This window comes from Saimiri boliviensis, chromosome 10 (genome assembly GCF_048565385.1).
Source record: "Saimiri boliviensis isolate mSaiBol1 chromosome 10, mSaiBol1.pri, whole genome shotgun sequence".
NCBI classification, from domain to species: domain Eukaryota; kingdom Metazoa; phylum Chordata; class Mammalia; order Primates; family Cebidae; genus Saimiri; species Saimiri boliviensis.
The window spans coordinates 80,257,645-80,275,554 of NC_133458.1; the positions used below are offsets into that span (position 1 = coordinate 80,257,645).

The 17,910-nt window shown below is 38.2% G+C and overlaps 1 protein-coding gene across 10 annotated transcripts in view; it reads right to left on the reverse strand.

The window, feature by feature from the left end:
* ETV1 (ETS variant transcription factor 1) overlaps positions 1-17,910 on the reverse strand; it is a 100,364-nt gene that overhangs the window by 51,275 nt on the left and 31,179 nt on the right. The window contains exon 1 of one of the 10 annotated variants that reach the window (XM_074379538.1): positions 2,466-4,148. The exons of the other annotated variants lie outside the window; for them this stretch is intronic. Coding sequence (XP_074235639.1) covers position 2,466 — 1 coding nt within the window. The 5' untranslated portion in view covers positions 2,467-4,148. Of the gene's footprint in view, positions 1-2,465; positions 4,149-17,910 lie in introns of those variants that run through there. 10 annotated transcript variants of the gene reach the window in all.

A 17,910-nucleotide genomic window follows, 5' to 3' on the forward strand; every position in this document is an offset into this window, starting at 1 on the left:
TGGATAGATACAGATAGCACTAGAATGACTAACCTGCAAAAGATAGACATTACCAAGTTTTGGTGAAGACATGAAGCAACGCAAATTTTTTTTTTCAGATGGCGTTTTGCTTGTTGCCCAGGAGCAATAGAAATTTTTATGCAAGATGCTGGCAGTATGGATTAGTATGAAAAGCACTTTGGAAAACTTTTTGGCAATATCTACTAGGGCAACCTAAATCTACCCTATGATCTGTTAATATACCCTTAGGTATATATCCAAGAAAAAGGAGGGGATATGTTCACCAAAAGACGGGTGTAAGAATTTTCAAAGAAGCTTTATTCATTGTAGCAAAACCTGGAAAAACTCAAATATTCATCAGTGGGCAAATGGATAAATAAATCATGGCATATGCATACAATGGAATGAATACAACACAGGAATAAAAAGGGACAAACTACATGCAAAAACACAGATGACCTCATAGGTGGTAAGTTGGGGAAACATAACTTGCTGGAAACATTTTATATCTTGCTCTGGGTGGTGGTTATATAGATATATATATTTGTAAAACTCATGAAACTGTACAATTCAGATTTTTGCATTACAATGAATGTATATCAGTATAAAGTTAAAAAACATCTGAGGGGGATTAATCAAAGCTACACTAATTAAATTACTTGAACATGTCTGGCTTTGACCCAGCTGAGACATCTGAAAATGTGCTTCAGCTTCACAGGAGAAATTATTCCAGATGGGAAGGGAATGGAGGGTTGGGAGGAATGGCATGTTTGGAGTGCCATCAGGAATGGCTGCTAGAATGACAACAGCCTCCTATCAAAATGTCCATTCGCATTGACCAAAAAGCAAAAGGCATGATCCATGCTAGTGGAAATCCTATTTGGTGCTCTACTGCTTTCGGATTGGCCTAGTGAGTTTCCTGAAGTGACCGTAGCAGAAAGGGCATGTCTTAGTCTGTTTGGGCTGCTGTAACAATAATATCAAAGACTGTGTGGTTTAAAAACAACAAGTATTTACTGCTCACAGTTCTGGAAGCTGGGAAACCCAGCATCAAGTCATCAGCAGATTCGATGTTGGGTGAAAGCTCACATCCGGGTTCATAGCCAGCCATCTTCTCCTTGCAACTTCACATGGCAAAAATCACAAGGGCCTGCCTGGGATCTCTTTAATAAAGGAACAAGGGAACTAACTAATCCCATTGGCTTCATCTTCATGACCTAATCACTTCCCAAAGTCCTTACCTCCAAATACCATCACATTGGAGTTTAAGTTTCACTATCTGAATTTTCTGAGAATGAGGACGGGAAGGGGGACACAAATATTCAGTCTACTGCAGGGCATAAGAATTCTCAAAGAATTCTCAGGCACAAGCCAATGCCTGAACACAGGATCCCCATATCTGGCGCATCATCAAATTGTCTAGGAAGCTTCTGGAGAAACACGGATTCTCAGACCCCATTTGTTATTGCTTGGATTGTGCCCCTCAAAATTTCCATGCTGAAATTTCAACACCAGAATCTCAGTAGCGGTCTTACTTGGAAGATTAAATTAACATAACATCACTAAGGTGAGCACTGAGCCAATATGACTAGTATCCTTATAAAAGGGGGAATCTGGATAAAGAGACATGCACACAGGGAGACTGCCATGTGAAAATGAAGGCAGAGGTAAGAATGAGGCCTCTACAAAGCAAGGAATGCCAGAGGTTCCTAGAAAACTACCAGAAGCTAGGGAAGAGGCAGGGAATAGATTCTCACAGCCCTCAGAGCCCTGCTGACACTCTTCATCTTGGATTTCCAGCCTCCAGAACGGCGAGGCAACAAATTTCACAAAGCAACCGAGTTAGTGATACTTTGTTATGGCAGCAGGAGAAAACTAACACACCACTCCCAGAAAGTCCAATCATTACAGCTGGGTTGTATCAGGATTCTGGCTAGGTGATGCTCATCATTGGCAAACTGGAATCCATGGTTATCTGATGTATGCTGCATTCAAACAGGTCTAGTACTTGAAAAGAGTTTAAAAAAAAAAATCCAGCAACATCTTCCTTTTCTTTAGATGTCAACAGGATTCTTATAGGTTCTCGAGCTCCAGCAGTTCTGGGATCCCCAGCTCTTTCCGTAACAGGTTCAACCTACGTGGGCCTCAGTCACATAGGTCTAGCTATGTCTATTAGATAGATATAGCTACACAGCTCTGGGCCCTTGAAACTGACTTTTTTTTTTTTTTTCCTAATCATAAGCCAAATAAGTAATCCAATGAATCTGAGTTGGCAAGAATTTTTTTTTTTTTTTAATTGCTGCATGTGAAGAAAAAAAGAGAAAGCCAACCTAAAAATCTTCAAATGTTGCACAAACGTCACAGGCTACATTATCTTTCTCATTTTAACCTACCTGCTTCCTGGAGATTCTATGTCACAAAAATGACTTCTCTTATTTATTCTTAAATAAGAGTAGTATACTCACTTTCATCAGAGAGGGCTGAGTTGAAAACGGGTTGGATATTTCATCACAGGGCTGAGAATCGGAGTCTGCTAACAGGCAGTTTTCCAGTTCATTGGCACAGGCGCAAGCGAAAGCAGCACATTCATTTTGTGCAATTTGCTTTACCTTCCCACATGGAGTTGGTGCATGTAAAAGGCTGTTAAGTACTAAATTATTCCTTATCAAATCACCATCATCTGGAGTCATGATCAACACTAATTAAATTACTTTCGTTGAACATGGCTCCAGCCTGCTGCTGAGGCTGCTAGGTACTTTTCATTTCTCTTACACTACCATCCTTGCTGGGTCTGGAACAGAGAGTTACAGTCATCTGTATTGCTTATAGTTTTAATAAAAGTGAATCTTTCCTTCTTCAAGTGTATCAAATCAAGTGAGTTAACTCCTTCATTTCATTTGCAAAGCAGTGGTTCAAAATGATACTGTATTTTTATCCCTAACTTCAGACAGTTCAGATAATTTATCTGGAAAATCTGCAGTCTTCCTCAGGCATTCTTCAAACACATTTTCCATGGAAACTTTTATGATCCACAACTCCTCCGAACAATCAAATTTTTGGGAGGAAAGGCAGAAAGAACGCTCAAGCGATGTGTCTTGCATTTTTTCTTTGATGGAAGCGTGACCTTTAAAACCACATCTTAAGGCTGACTAATGATGACTTGAGTTGTTCTAATGGTTAAATTTAAGAGCTCCAAAATACCAAGACTTTAAAAAATGCACTTCCAAAATAAACTTAACCACTTCTTAATTCAGAAGTTTACTTCGGGTTATGGTATTCTTCGTGAAGTGTTTGTTTCATTAGTAACTGTTTTCATCTTAGAACTATAAACTGTGACTCATCATCGCTTTCAATTTTTTCTACCTATATTTTAGAAAAGGAACACAATCTTGTCATTATTATTCTACCAGAGCATAGAAGTGTCCTTAGATTTCCAAGAACAATGCTGATATACGACTATATCTTTGGTTAAAGGTATACATAACTTAAAATCACATTTGAACACTTGAAATACAGGTGTAGAATGTGAATTTATTTTTTATTTACTTATTTTATTTATTTGTTTTTTTATTTATTTAGAGACAGAGTCTCGCTCTGTTGCGCAGGCTGGAGTACAGTGGCACAATGTCAGCTCACTGCAACCTCTGTCTTCCAGGTTCAAGTGATTTTCCTGCCTCAGCCTCCTGAGTAGCTGGGATTACAGGCATACGCCACCAGGTCTGGCTAATTTTTTTGTATTTTTAGTAGAGATGAGGTTTCACCATGTTGGCCAGGCTGGTCTCAAACTCCTGACCACCTCTGCCTCCCAAAGTGCTGGGATTACAGGAGTGAGCCACTGCACCTGGCTGAGAATATGAATTTAAAATTTGCTCATTAGAGAATAATTTCCCAAACAATCATAACATTGGGGCATTATTTGTATCCTTGCATTGAAAACAGATATTTGGTATAACTGACAGGATAATGTAAATTCAGAGAATGAACAAAGAAATCTAAGAATCGTGTTTTTGTTTATGTTTTTACAGTAAAGATGATGATGTCTTGTAAATTTAACGAAGATATTATGTTTAAGTGTTAACAAACTCTGCTTGAGTTTGGATTCCTAACAGAAAACACTAATTGTAATCCTAATAGAAAATGCAATCTATCTATCTATATATATCTATATATATATAGATATATATAAACAACAAAAAAGTAACTCAAACACACATAATAATTAACCATTTTCAAAGAACAGTCTCATAATGTATTTGAGTCTCATCATTCAAGACAAGAATAAATATGATCATCCCCATTTGACAGATCTTTTAAAAAGGCATAAAGAAGCTAAGTACCGTGTCTGACTAAAGATCTAACACTAAGTCATAACACATTAAGAATTAGAGCCCTGGGCTCAAACTTAACATTGCAACTGTTGAACTCTTGAGCATATAATTCAAATTTATTTATACACACACACTCATGTATGACCACCACTATCACATTATATGAGATTTTTATTCATTTATTTCTTAAGCAGCTAATTCATTAATTCATCTATTAATTCATCTACCATGCCCCAGACACTATGGCAGGTCCTGAGAGGGTGAAGGAATATGAAGCTATGGAAGGAAGATAAATAGTAAGACACACTCCTTATTATCAAGAGCTCCTAGAAGTCCAATTAGAGCTTTATTTAGTGTTTTTTAAATTCCCCAATAAAGATATTAGACAGTATTCTTCAAGTTTGACTAATTCATGTGTGTATGATAAATGTATCTGTATACATGACTTTAGTACTATATTCTTGGCACTTGCATCTTAAAAAAAAAACAACAATAACACTTCTCAGAGTATTCATGCTTGCTTTTAGGCATTCTGTCTTCTTGCAATTTATTACTGTGACCAAAAGCATTTAAAAATTCACACCACTCATATTCCACTGAAGAAAGAATGTTGCTCTTCTGCATTTGAAGCTTGCCTTACACTCTGATAACCAAAATGTCACAATGATGGAAAGGTCTCCTTCTGTATGTGAACAGTGAAAGCAAACACAGTGATAAGTTGTCTTGGCTCTGACCTTTCACTCAGCTCTCCTCCCAACTCTCGTCATAAGAGTGAAATAGGGTAGCAGTTTCTGTGAGTAGCAAACAATTACCCTGGGAAGAGAAACACATCACATTTTTAATTCTTCTCTAAACAGAAATCAAATCAATAGTTTTGGAGGAACAGCCTTGAAGACAGTCCCTTTATGTTGAGTTTGCGATTTGTAGTCTGTTCAAAAATTCTTTAAGGATAGTCTTCTGTATGCTGTTCTAGAACAGAGGTTGGCAAATTAGAGCTCACGGGCCAAATCCGGCCTTCCACCTGTTTTTGTAAATGAAGCATTAGTAGAACACTGTCCCACCCATTCATTTCGGTCTCATCTAGGACTACTTTGAGCTACAATGGCCAAATGGAATAGTTGTCACAGAAACCATACGACCCACAAAGCCTGAAATATTTACCATCTGACTCCTTACAGAGAAAAGTTTGCTGATTCCTGTTCCAGAATATAGTCTATAATGAAAAAGGATAAGGAAAACATAAAAGTGGCTGGCTGGAAAGTGATACCTGCTAGTAACAGAGGCAGCTCAACTAGTCAACAAAGGACACTTAATTTTAATTTCTTAACTCTTGGTTTTCTCTGACTCTCAAAACCAAAAATGAACAGCCTTGTGTAGCCAATTTTACAGCAATATACACAAACTAGCTGATTAAAAAAAGACACAAAATTGAGACTAAATATCTACAAATGTATGTGCTTTGAGAAATTTCCAGGCATTTCCTTAGACCAGGGTGATGATGTATAACATGGAGAATTTTTTGCACCTGTCTAAAAAATGTAACTAAAAAAGTCAAAACAAATCATGATGTGGACACTAAAGTGCTTGTAAAAAAATGTTCACTTAGCTATAGCAGTGATTTTTTTAAAAATCTCTGTAAAAGGGAGGGGGGAAGTAAAAGGTATACATAAATTAGATTATTTAAGACCAGATACAAGCATGGCATGAAAAATGCACGCAGCCTTTTATACAAATATAGGTAGTTAGGAATACACTCAATAGATGAAAAGCATTCGCTTTAAGTTAATATCACTTCAATTTCAGGTAATAAATGGATCACAATGACCTCAATTAGTGCTCAGTTAAATTCGAGAAGCAAAGGGGAAGGCTTGAGTATAAATAAAGACAATGGTGTCACATGCTTTGTGAATCCATCTTCCAAGACACACAAAAGCAGAAGGCACTTTCAGCTGCATTTGAGGCTCTCAAAGATTCTTTTCTGGTACATTTACCTCTCCCAAGCCCTCCCCACCCCCACTGTGTACATATAACACTCACACATACACACACCAATATCCATTACTAAAGGGCCTAATCTCAGCCATCAGCAGAGTGCCTTTATGGGGCCATTAAACCATTTCTCTTGTTTACAGTGCCTGAAGAAAGATGTGAATTATGTCTGTGACAAAACAAGCGATAACATTTCTAAACTGCTATCAAAATGCAAACTGAAACACATTTAAGGACAGGGACCCTGATTCGAGTTTTCATGATTTTCCATTATTTGCAGCATCTGGAAATACATTCACCTATAATATTTCCGAGACAGGAATTTAGACCATAGCACAGCAAGTTGATATGTATTTTTTTTCTTAAATAATATTCTCTAAGGAGAGCAGCTATAAAAAAAAAATGCCACAAAGTTTTTAAAGGAGTATTGTCAGTCTGCTGAGATCAGATACCCAGTTTGCCTCTGGATGTTATTTTGGCAACACAAGGAAAAAGTAATGTAAACTCTCATCCCTTGTTAGGAACATCAGGGTTTTTAAATTGAAGCAGACATTAGATATGATTGACGTTTTCAGGAGTAAGCCAGTGTTTGTTTTAGCTTCAGAGACCTTTGTACTAAAGGAATCATAAAAGAAAGGCCAATGTGTAAAATACATAAAAGTAGAGCTACTTTGATGGGGGAAGGCAAGCAGTCATCAATATGCCCCTACCTTGCTTCCTGAAGTAGATCCTTAGCACTTGCAAGGATCTTCCTAGGCAGTTCAAAAATCAGTCCTGAGTCTCAGAACGCATTTCAAAGAAGACAGCATTAAACTTTTGTGAGTGAGTGTGTGTGTGTGTGTGTGTGTGTGTGTGTGTGAGAGAGAGAGAGAGAGAGAGAGAGAGAGTGAGGGAGAGAGAGAGAGATCCCAGACTCCTATCAGTAACTCTCTTTCAGGGATCCCATAAGGGGTGTACCTAAATGAAAGAGACAGAGTTGGGAAAACGTTCCGGACGTGATCCTGGACCTCACACCCCTATTTAGCATCAGGTGTCTGCAGAGTTGAAAACTGGTGCTGAGGACAGAGTTGAAATCAGATGCCAGAGTTCCTCACTCTACAGAGTTGGGGCCTTCGAATGAATGCTGCAGCCTCAGGAGGCAGCTGTTTCTCAAAAGCAGACTTACATTCAACTGTCTCTACATTGCAGAATACCATATAACATCTTAATAAAAGAGAATGAATAAGTATTGTGGATTGGGATCCATCTTTCATCTTTTCAAAAAGTACCAGGGATACCAAGATGTGGCCAACTCTCACTTTCGGAAGGTCACTCTCCCCCAGCCCTGATGATCTAAATCAGATGTTGCCAACATTTCTTTGCTTCAGAGTGGTTTTACATAACTTCAATTAACTGCGATCATTTAAAAATCAGCTTCAAAATCTCTTCCTGGTTTAAAAATCCAAACTGCTGGCTTCTCTAAGAACACACACTCACACACATACACACACACACACACACACACACACACACACACACACTATCCAGCAATATTGAGTCCACTTTCCTGCTTGAAAAACAGGTCAAGAGTTGGCTGAGCCTGGTATCAGCTGCTCCTTTGACCAGGATCTGTGCTTTCCTATATGCCACAGTCTCCACAGTCCCCACCACCCCATTCCCCATACCACCTGTACTAAGTTCACTTCATTCACTTATCTACCTGCCTACCCCTTATCTAAGACATAGATAAGAAATCACCAGTGACAGTCGGGGCACAGTGGCTCACACCTGTAATCCCAGCACTTTGGAGGCCGAGGCGGGTGGATCACCTGAGGTCAGGAGTACGAGACCAGCCTGGCCAACATAGCGAAACCTCATCTCTACTAAAAATGCAAAAAATTACCAGGTGTGGTGGCAGATGCCTGTAACACCAGTTTCTTGGGAGCCTGAGGCAGGAGAATCACTTTATACCCAAGAGGTGGAGGTTGCAGAGCCGAGCTCACACCACTGCACTCCGGCCCGGGCAACAAGAGCAAAACTCCATCTCAAAAAAAATAAATAAATAAAAGAAATCATCTATGACTATGTGTTTACATGTAAATATGCATGTACATGCTCTCTCTCTCTCTCTCTTTCTCTCTCTGTTTCTGTCTCTGTCTCTCTCTCACACACACACACACACCCCATCACCTCTAATTAGCAAAAATAAGTATTATAAAACTCATTTTACACTCACAGGTTAAATACTCAAGAACCTACTCTCAGGCAGTAAGACATGGTGGAAAAGCTGACAAGCCCTTAAATCGGTATAGTTCCAAATCTTGCCACTGCCACTTACTAGCTAAAGACTGGGCAAGCCCGTTAACCTCTCTGTACTTTGGTTTCCTCACCTATAAAATGCAATAATCACAGCACCTGCCTCATAGAGTTGCTGATAGGACGGAAGGAGCCACTATAAATCAAGTGTATATTGAGTCCTTAATGCCGTTAGTCGTTGTTATCATTCAAACCCAGAATCATCAAGTGTTACAGCCAAAAGAGATCATGTAGATGACTCAGCCACATAAAAGCTGGCTGGTTATGAACATGGAGGCTAAATCTTTTTTTCTCTTTTTTTTGAGGCTGGAGTACAGTGGCACGAACTTGGCTCACTGCAACCTCCACCTCCTGGGTTCAAGTGATTCTCCTGCTGCAGCCTCCTGAATAGCTGGGATTACAGGCATGTGCCACCATGCACAGCTAATTTTTGTATTTTTAGTAGAGACAGGGTTTCACCACGTTGGTCATGATGGTCTCGAACTCCTGACCTCGTGATCTGCCCGCCTAGGCCTCCCAAAGTGCTAGGATTACAGGTGTGAGCCACGGCGCCCGGCCTCGAGACTAAATCTTGGCTTTGCCACTTACTAAGTGAAGGGCCTCTGGTGAGCTAGGCAACCTTTGTGTTACTCAGTTCCCCCTTTTGTAATAGCAAATATTGTCATATCAAAATTACTTATTATAATACCAAATATTGTAATGTCACAACCACAGAACTCCCTCTTAGGATTTGTGTAAGAATTCAATGAGGTAACACATAGGAGAACTTAATAGTACCTGACTTGTGGCAAGTACTCAGTAAAGGTTTGCTACTACCAGTATTAGTCCAACCACTTCTTTTTACAGAAGACAAACAAACTCAAGGATGTACATTGACTTACAGAAACAGAGTTTCTAGCCATCAGATGTTACTTCACCACTTTTTCTATTTAGTCTTGTTTCTAATTTCCCTATCAGTCAACTACACACTAAGAGGAAAAAAATAAAAGTAAACACGGAAAAAGCCGGGACAAGGCATCCTGACAGAAGGAAAAAGCAAAAGCTGCGGCCTAGTAGAAAGGGCACTGGATTAGGGGTGGTGTAATCTCTACCTAGCTTCCACCCGCAGCCAGCTGCATGATCACAGACTAAATGTGCAGCCTCTCTGGGCTTCTATTCCTAACCTGCAAAATGAAGGCATTAGGCCAAGTAATCGTTTTTATATCTCTAAAATGCACTGCCTGTAAGTGCCTGCTTACAGATGTAAGAGACAAGAGGAAAATGACTAAGGTCTGATACAAGAATTCCAAGGGCATAACATTCGAAAGCCATTTAGTAATAAGGGCATAGAGCTCTACAAGCCTCAATAATAACTGAAGGCATTTGATGCATTTCAGCAAAGAGTGGCAACCGAGGTTCATAATGACAATCCTTAATCATCACGAAAAAGCAAAATTGGGTCCAAGTACTATATTTAAGAAGGGATGGAGGGCACATAATACACATTAGAAAGAGGTGGATGCAATATGGTTAACATTTTAAAAACACTGGATGCTTTAAAATTTGACTACCTGGACCTTCACTTTCCAGTAGGAAATGTGGGAAAGTAAGTTGTTATTATACGAATAAAACAAAAGGCAGAATTGAAAGACAAAGTTATATTCCTAATTTTAAAAGCATTACAAGCTTCATTCATTGAAAAATAAGGAGACCAAATGTAGAATATGTTGATTCATTCCTCTACATTTTAAAGCCCAAACTTAATATAATGATACTTCAGCAGTAGTGGTACTAAATGATCCTCATCTTTACAGTCTAATTGCCAGGAGAAAGCGCCCTGGGAGGAAACTGGTTCTTCCATCTGGAAAAGGATAAGAACAGGGAAAGGAAGGCCTAATGTATGAACAATCCAAATCTAATCAGTTTTGCATTTTGCATTGGCTTCAAATCAGATCTTCCTACCCCTACTGGTCCAGTAGATGGAAAGCAGCACGACACTATTTTTTTGGAAACAAATTCTGTGCAGGGAGCTCAAACATACAGTACTTCATATCCAACTGGCAGGAATAAAACCTGAACAAGCTGCAGCTATTTGAGAAACAGATCTAATAAATTGAAATGAAGTGCCTGAATCAAGATACCCGTCCAAATCCATACCTCTCAAAATTTGCTATACTTAATAAATTACCTAATTATGACCTTTATGAATATGGAAAACACCTCTTCGACAGAAATTGTCCCACTCTGCTGTAATAGGGACACTCTTTAAGCCCTGCAAAGTTCCAAAAATAAAGATCTCTTCTCTGCCTAGTAATTCTGTAATTTCTTTCAAATAATGGACACTAAGTATTTGGAAAAGACTGGTGAGTATTTGCTATTATTCTGAGCTGAGTAGGGACTGGAAGAATCCAGTACTTCCTGGCGTTTCTCAGTTCAGGATGAAGTACTCAGGAATGCTACAGCAGATGGGCCTGCAGAATGTACAGACACCAAAGGTGCTTTGTCCTGGCTACTGAGTGACTATGAAGATAGGTTCTTCCCACAAGAACCTGTTTAAAAAAAAAAAAAAAGAAAGAAAGAAAGAAAAGAAAACAAAAGAAAAAAAGAAAGATGGGCTTCCTTCTACCCTGCATCCCCTACCTCCGGCAGAATGCCAGAACAAATTCCACAGTGCTCTCCTCTGTAGACAATCTGTACAGACCTCTAACAAATAGTTTAGAACAAAGTGGTAAATATATTCCTTGAAATGCAGTGCTACTAAAAAAAGAAAGCAGATCATAAACAACAGACAATAGTTAATAAAGATGTAGCAGCTAAAGGTAACTGATTTAAAAGTAAATGATAAATGTGTTCTTTATCCTTTTTTATTAAAGCACAAACACAGGAGCTCCACCTTAAGATTTTACATTAGTTATTTTATCTATGCACCATAGTAACATACAAAACAAAATTAAGATAATAATTGCATTGCCACAGAAGACTACCAAATACTAATATGCCTGTCATCACTTTGAAATAATAATTACTAAAAAGGCATTTTGAAGATTTGTAAGTTTTACTCACTAAGAACAAGTAGTCAAATAAATATGTTAACATGAAATAAAATAATTTTCTCCAGCAGTATATTAAAGGCAATAAAATAAGTAATTAGTGACGCAAATACTTGCTTAAATGAATTTATTACCATGGTCTTTAGAACCAGAGCAGGATAATTCTAAATTTAGATTTCATCTCACATGCATTAGCGTGATCTAAACAATTCTTCAAATAAGCCCAGAGGTAAGAGCAACAGTACATGGCTTACAATGTGGAGAAGACCAACACCAAGACAAATAAGACTCCACATCTATACGCCACACTGGTGAGTCTTGGGAAATACTATTAGTATTCCATTATTCCATGTTTGCGCATTACCTGTTTTAATATTTAGCTCCGGGAAAGGATCTTTCAGCTTCAATTCAGTGATCCCATATTGCTTGAAGATTTTTATTCTCTTTTGAGTTATTGAATCCTTACTTTTGGTACATAATTTCACATACTTTTCTTCCAGTCTGTATGTAAAAAGGGTCTGTAGTGTAAATGGTCTTAAATGGACTATTTTAGCACCAAAATGACATGCTGGATAAGTAGAAAACAACCCTCAATGGTTGAAGCACACCTGCAGCATTCTTATGTCACCCTACTGAAGACATGATTGAGATCGATTCAGACATCACCAGTCACTTGGCTCCTTGTTCAAAACAACCCCATTGGTAGACAATCAAAGCTGAAAATAAGTTCTGAATACCAGAGCTAGGAAAGTTTGCCCAAAAAAAGAAAGCCAGCTGGCTAGGGCCAAAAAAAGTACCTTTCAGTAAATGCCAATAAAACTTTACAGGCTGCCAAAATAACAAAGATAGAGTGATTACAAAGGAAACCTCACAATTTTCCTGACAATAAACACCTTCTTAAAATGAAATTTTCTGTCACCTGGCCTCAATTGTTACAGTGTTAATACCAGCTGGGGTAAATCCTGCAAAAAAAAATTTTTTTTTTATTTGAATCAACTACTTATTTGGCACATTTTAATAATTTTTGCCCCAAAATAAATTTGGAAAATGTTATTTTAAAAATCTCTTCTAATATTAAATTCAATATATATTAAAGGAGTTTCCATGAGGAACTGCCACTCTTACAGAAAAAGCTTTTACCTAGAGTATTTCACCCAATTTGAAAAATTTTCATTTAATTTTGTAAGATTAAGAATCCCCCCTCAAAAAAAGGGGAGATGTATGACATACAAAAGTAAAGTCTGTGATTGGGAAGGGCTACTTTTTTTTTTTTTAACAGTCAGCCTCTTTTTTCATTTATTTTATTTATTTATTTTTTGTTTTTTTGAGACGGAGTTTCTCTCGTTACCCAGGCTGGATGGAGTGCAATGGCGCGATCTCGGCTCACCACAACCTCCACCTCCTGGGTTCAGGCAATTCTCCTGCCTCAGCCTCCCGAGTAGCTGGGATTACAGGCACTCGCCACCATACCCAGCTAGTGTATTTTTAATAGAGACGGGGTTTCACCGTGTTGACCAGGATGGTCTCGATCTCTTGACCTCGTGATCCACCCGCCTAGGCCTCCCAAAGTGCTGGGATTACAGGCGTGAGCCACCGCACCCAGCCCTCTTTTTTCATTTCTTAACAATAAAATAAATATTAACTTAAAAACATTTACAGCACAAGAGCTACATCTGAAGAATGAACTATGAGTCTCTACTGACACAAACCTAGCCATTGCCAATAAAATGAGAATCAAAGAAGCCAAATTCTGAAAAGGAAAGCCAAGCAAGAAAGCCTTGGACATGCATAACCACAGCCATGAAAGAGGTGACACTGTGTAAGACACCTATACAATAAACCAATCTTAATACTTCGTTAAATACTTTCCAAGTGCTGTAGGAACTGAATGTATTGGATCAATCAATGCAGAGATCACATTTCCATATGTATAAGATAATAATCCCAAGAAAATGATGATGGGAGCAAAGAATTTATGAATTATACTAGCATATTACGAGTAATTTTTATAACTTCTTAACACACTCATTTTTTTTCTACAAGAACACATCTCTGATTTTTCATCTGGATCCACTTGGGAGTTCTGAATCACAAATGAACCAAGCCAATTCACAGTATTTGCTAACTGCAAATAAGGGGAAACTAGATTACCACATTAAGCATAAAATGTAGAACATAACTAGGTAGCAGTAGTGTACAGGTGTTATTGGAAATAGAAAATCTCAGCATGGAAGCAATGATACTTGAACATTACAAATCTTTTTGCTTCTATCTTGGGTAGAGGATTTTGTAGTAACATCAAAATACATACCAAATCATACTAATCCTTGCACAATGCAAGTCTTTAAGTCATACATAATACACAGTATACAGAGGCACTAAATAGGAAATAAACTCTACATTTGATTTTATTTTCACATAAATTTCATTTAAATAAATATCAATTACCAATCCCTAGGGATTAGTAAAATGTTTAAAAGACTCCAAGGAAAACTGCCAAATGTCAAAAAAAAAAAAAAAAAGATGTGATTATTAAGGTGGATCTCTATTATTAAATGAGGTGGTATATTCCAATGCTCAAGTGTTCTAGTGTTTAACTGCCTATTTTAAAAAAACGTCAAACTATATTCACTGCTACCTAAACCTAAGGCACCTATTTAGATGCTTAGCTGTTGGCACCAAGCCCATTTTAAGGAACAGGTATTACAACGTCTGCTCTAGATCACAGATCAATTACAGGGATAATAATTTTCTATCACTTGGTAATCAAATAGCATGGCAAACAATGACAACAAACAGCAATGGTGGAGACTTACCTATAGAATGACTTTGTTTTATATTTCTCTCTCATTTTATTTTCTTCATTACAATCTAATTCTTTAGAACACTGAGGTCTGGACCAAAGTGTCTGCAGTAACTCCAGGTGTAAGGTGCGTCAAATAGTGTAGCCTGACCTGATATATTCAGCAGCTTATATTAACACTTAAACACACAAAGAAGATTTACACAGCACTCCTTTGTAATTGATATTTCCAAGAAACTAGAAAGCATGAAGATGAAAGGGCGCTCAGCTCTCCTTCCAAATGTGCAAATAGAAAAGATGAGCTTTGGAGAAACACATGGATACCACCTGCAAAACAATCCTATGATCACAAACATGATAGGCCTGGTTTGCATTCTCCTCCTCACCCCTTTGAAGTAAATAGAAGTTTTGTAAATTGAGGGTGTGCACAGGGATAAAAGTTAAGTCAGATAAAGCCTGATTCTCCTCTTCCCACACAAGGCATGCAATAAATTCTTAGCCAGTGACTATTTCTTTCAATTATTACATTTGATTCCACTGATATCAAATGTCTGGTATATATGCATTATTTAGCATGTATTTGTTTTAAATGTGGTTAAGTAGAAGTGTGCCTGTATGCTAAAATCCATTTACAAAAATACATTATACTCCTTTGCTTTTTTCTTTCCACTTTCTCTTCCCCAATAACAGACATTTTCATCCTCAGGAATTTCCAGGCTGGCCCGGTTGTTCTTCAGATGAATCTAGAATACATCTGAGTTTTGCTAACTCACAAAATGATCTATCAAAACTCATTCCCATAGCTATCCAGTGTGACTGCCTATATTCAAACACTGCTACCATTCTCCCTGATGGACAGAAAATGCTCATTGTTACTTCAGAGCAACTAATACCTGGTCTTCTCCTAACTTAATAGGACCTCCCCTCATCACTGGGTAAATCACACAAATCTTGAAAAGCCAGCTGATACGTGGTAAGCACAGATATATTAAAACGTAGGTACCAAGGAAGATCATTCCAGTTCTGTCACTCCTTGGGTACTTTGGGCAAACTGTTTTGCTCCTGACAATCTTAGTTTTGGCACACAGGTCTAAGAGACAGTGTAACATTGTGGGTAAGAATGTAAACTCTGGGCCGGGCGCGGTGGCTCACGCCTGTAATCCCAGCACTTTGGGAGGCCGAGGCGGGTGGATCACGAGGTCAAGAGATCGAGACCATCCTGGTCAACATGGTGAAACCCCGTCTCTACTATAGGTGCAAAAAATTAGCTGGGCGTGGTGGCGCGTGCCTGTAATCCCAGCTACTCAGGAGGCTGAGGCAGGAGAATTGCCTGAACCCAGGAGGCGGAGGTTGCGGTGAGCCGAGATGGCGCCATTGCACTCCAGCCTGGGTAACAAGAGCGAAACTCTGTCTCAAAAAAAAAAAAAGAAAGAATGTAAACTCTGGAGCCAGATCTACAACTTGGCTGCTGTGTGACCCCGGACAATCTACCTAACTACTCTGTGCCTCGATTTTCTCACCGAAAAAAGGAGATAATAATAGTTTCTACTAAAGAAGGATGTTATGAAGATTGGCTGCCTTAAGTTATTTATAAAGTATTTAGAAGAGGAACTGGCACACAGTGAACATTACACAAGTATTAGCTGTTATTATCCAACAAATACAGAAAAATTGGATAAATAATTTCTAGGCTCCTGTTATTTCTAATATTTCATGAGTAGATTTCTAGTTTCTGTTCTAGGTCAGGCTTCATTTTCTTCTTGAGGTCTTTCTCAAGTACTCCAATTTGTGTTGATCTTACTTTAAAAAAAAAAAAAAAACTATAGAATTTAGTATCTGTAAGGACCATTCATTTAATTTGTAGTCAGGTAGTATTTTTAAAATTGCTAACACAATAATAGTAATACTATTAATAATTATGAGTGGCCTATTTTATCCTTCTTACACTTCTGTCTATGATATCCCCACTCTTCCTTCAAAGCCCCTTTGAAAGATGAGGAAATGGAAGTACTAAGAGATTAAGTGGCGTACCAACGTTACCCAGCTATTAATAGGAAGTAGGAGACAGGGCATTAAGCCTAACTAGAAGGACTCCAAGGCCTGCAGTCTTACATGCTATTTTAACTTCCCCACTCTACTGTACCTTAACTAGTCCCAGCATATGCTTCCCCTTCTTCCATACTTCGCCGTATGCTTTTTCAAGGCAGGAATCATGTTTTTTTTCTAATGTTTTTATGCATAAGAATTGTTTCCCATATAAATAGATACTTAAGTATCTCTCTATCTTTATCCTGGCATTATAACTGTGCAAGTAATTCATATAATGTCTAAAATGAAATGAGTTTCAAAATCATCACTTAACAATGATTTGTTCTGGCCGGTTGCAGTGGCTCACACCTGTAATCCCAGCACTTTGCAAGGCCCAGGCCGGTGGATCATTTGAAGTCAGGAGTTCGAGACCAGCCTAACCAACATGGTGAAACCCCGTCTCTACTAAAAATACAAAAAGTAGCTGGGAGTGGTAACCAGCGACTGTAATCCCAGCTGCTCAGGAGGCTGAGGCAGGAGAATGGCTTGAAACTGGGAGGCAGAAGTTGCAGTGAGCCAAGAACATGCCACTGTACTCCAGCCTGGGCAACAGAGTGAGATTCTGTCTCAAATTTAAAAAAAAAAAAAAAAGTTTGTTCTCTGGAACCGTTTTTTTTTTTTTTAAATTGGGAACTATACATAGATTATTTACCTTTCTCAAGTTAAATACTTAGAGTACCATGCGTAGACAACCTGCCACATAAATTAAAGAGCAGGGTCTTCCGCAGACCTGTAATGCATTTGCTGCTACATCTAAAGTATTTCTTCTTTTTGAGTTGTTAGTGGAGGACAATGGAAAGGAAGATGGTATTCACCTCGTAGAGAACAATCTATAATGAGTAATTACATCTATCTAGGGAAGATATGCCACCAGGATGTGGCAGCAGTAATGACATCACAAACCAACTCTTTCATGGCTAAATTAATCAAATGTGATTATCGTAAATTCCTTTAACTGTATGATCAACATTGCCATTCTGAATCTTCATTACTGTTATTGCAGCTTATAAAGTCCTCTACCCTCAAAACAGCAAATAAATTAAGTAGATATTGATGTTGCCTGACTCTACAGAGCTACTGAGTTATTCAACACTCATCTACGTGGTAAATTCTTTGCACAAGATACCTCATTTAATCATTAATTACATCCACCCATTTACTTTCCCTTTTTCTTACACAGCTTAAAGATGTTAATTAATTAGTTCAAAATCATAAAAATGGCAAATTATAAAACTAAGATTTAAACCTAGACATGCGGTACTCCAAAGCTCACACGTTACCATGTGAGCTTATAGCTACTTTAAGATTTTACCTCAGTGCCAAATTCTCTGATGCTAGTAATTCCTTTTGGAGAGGGAAAAACTAGAATCTATTTTTC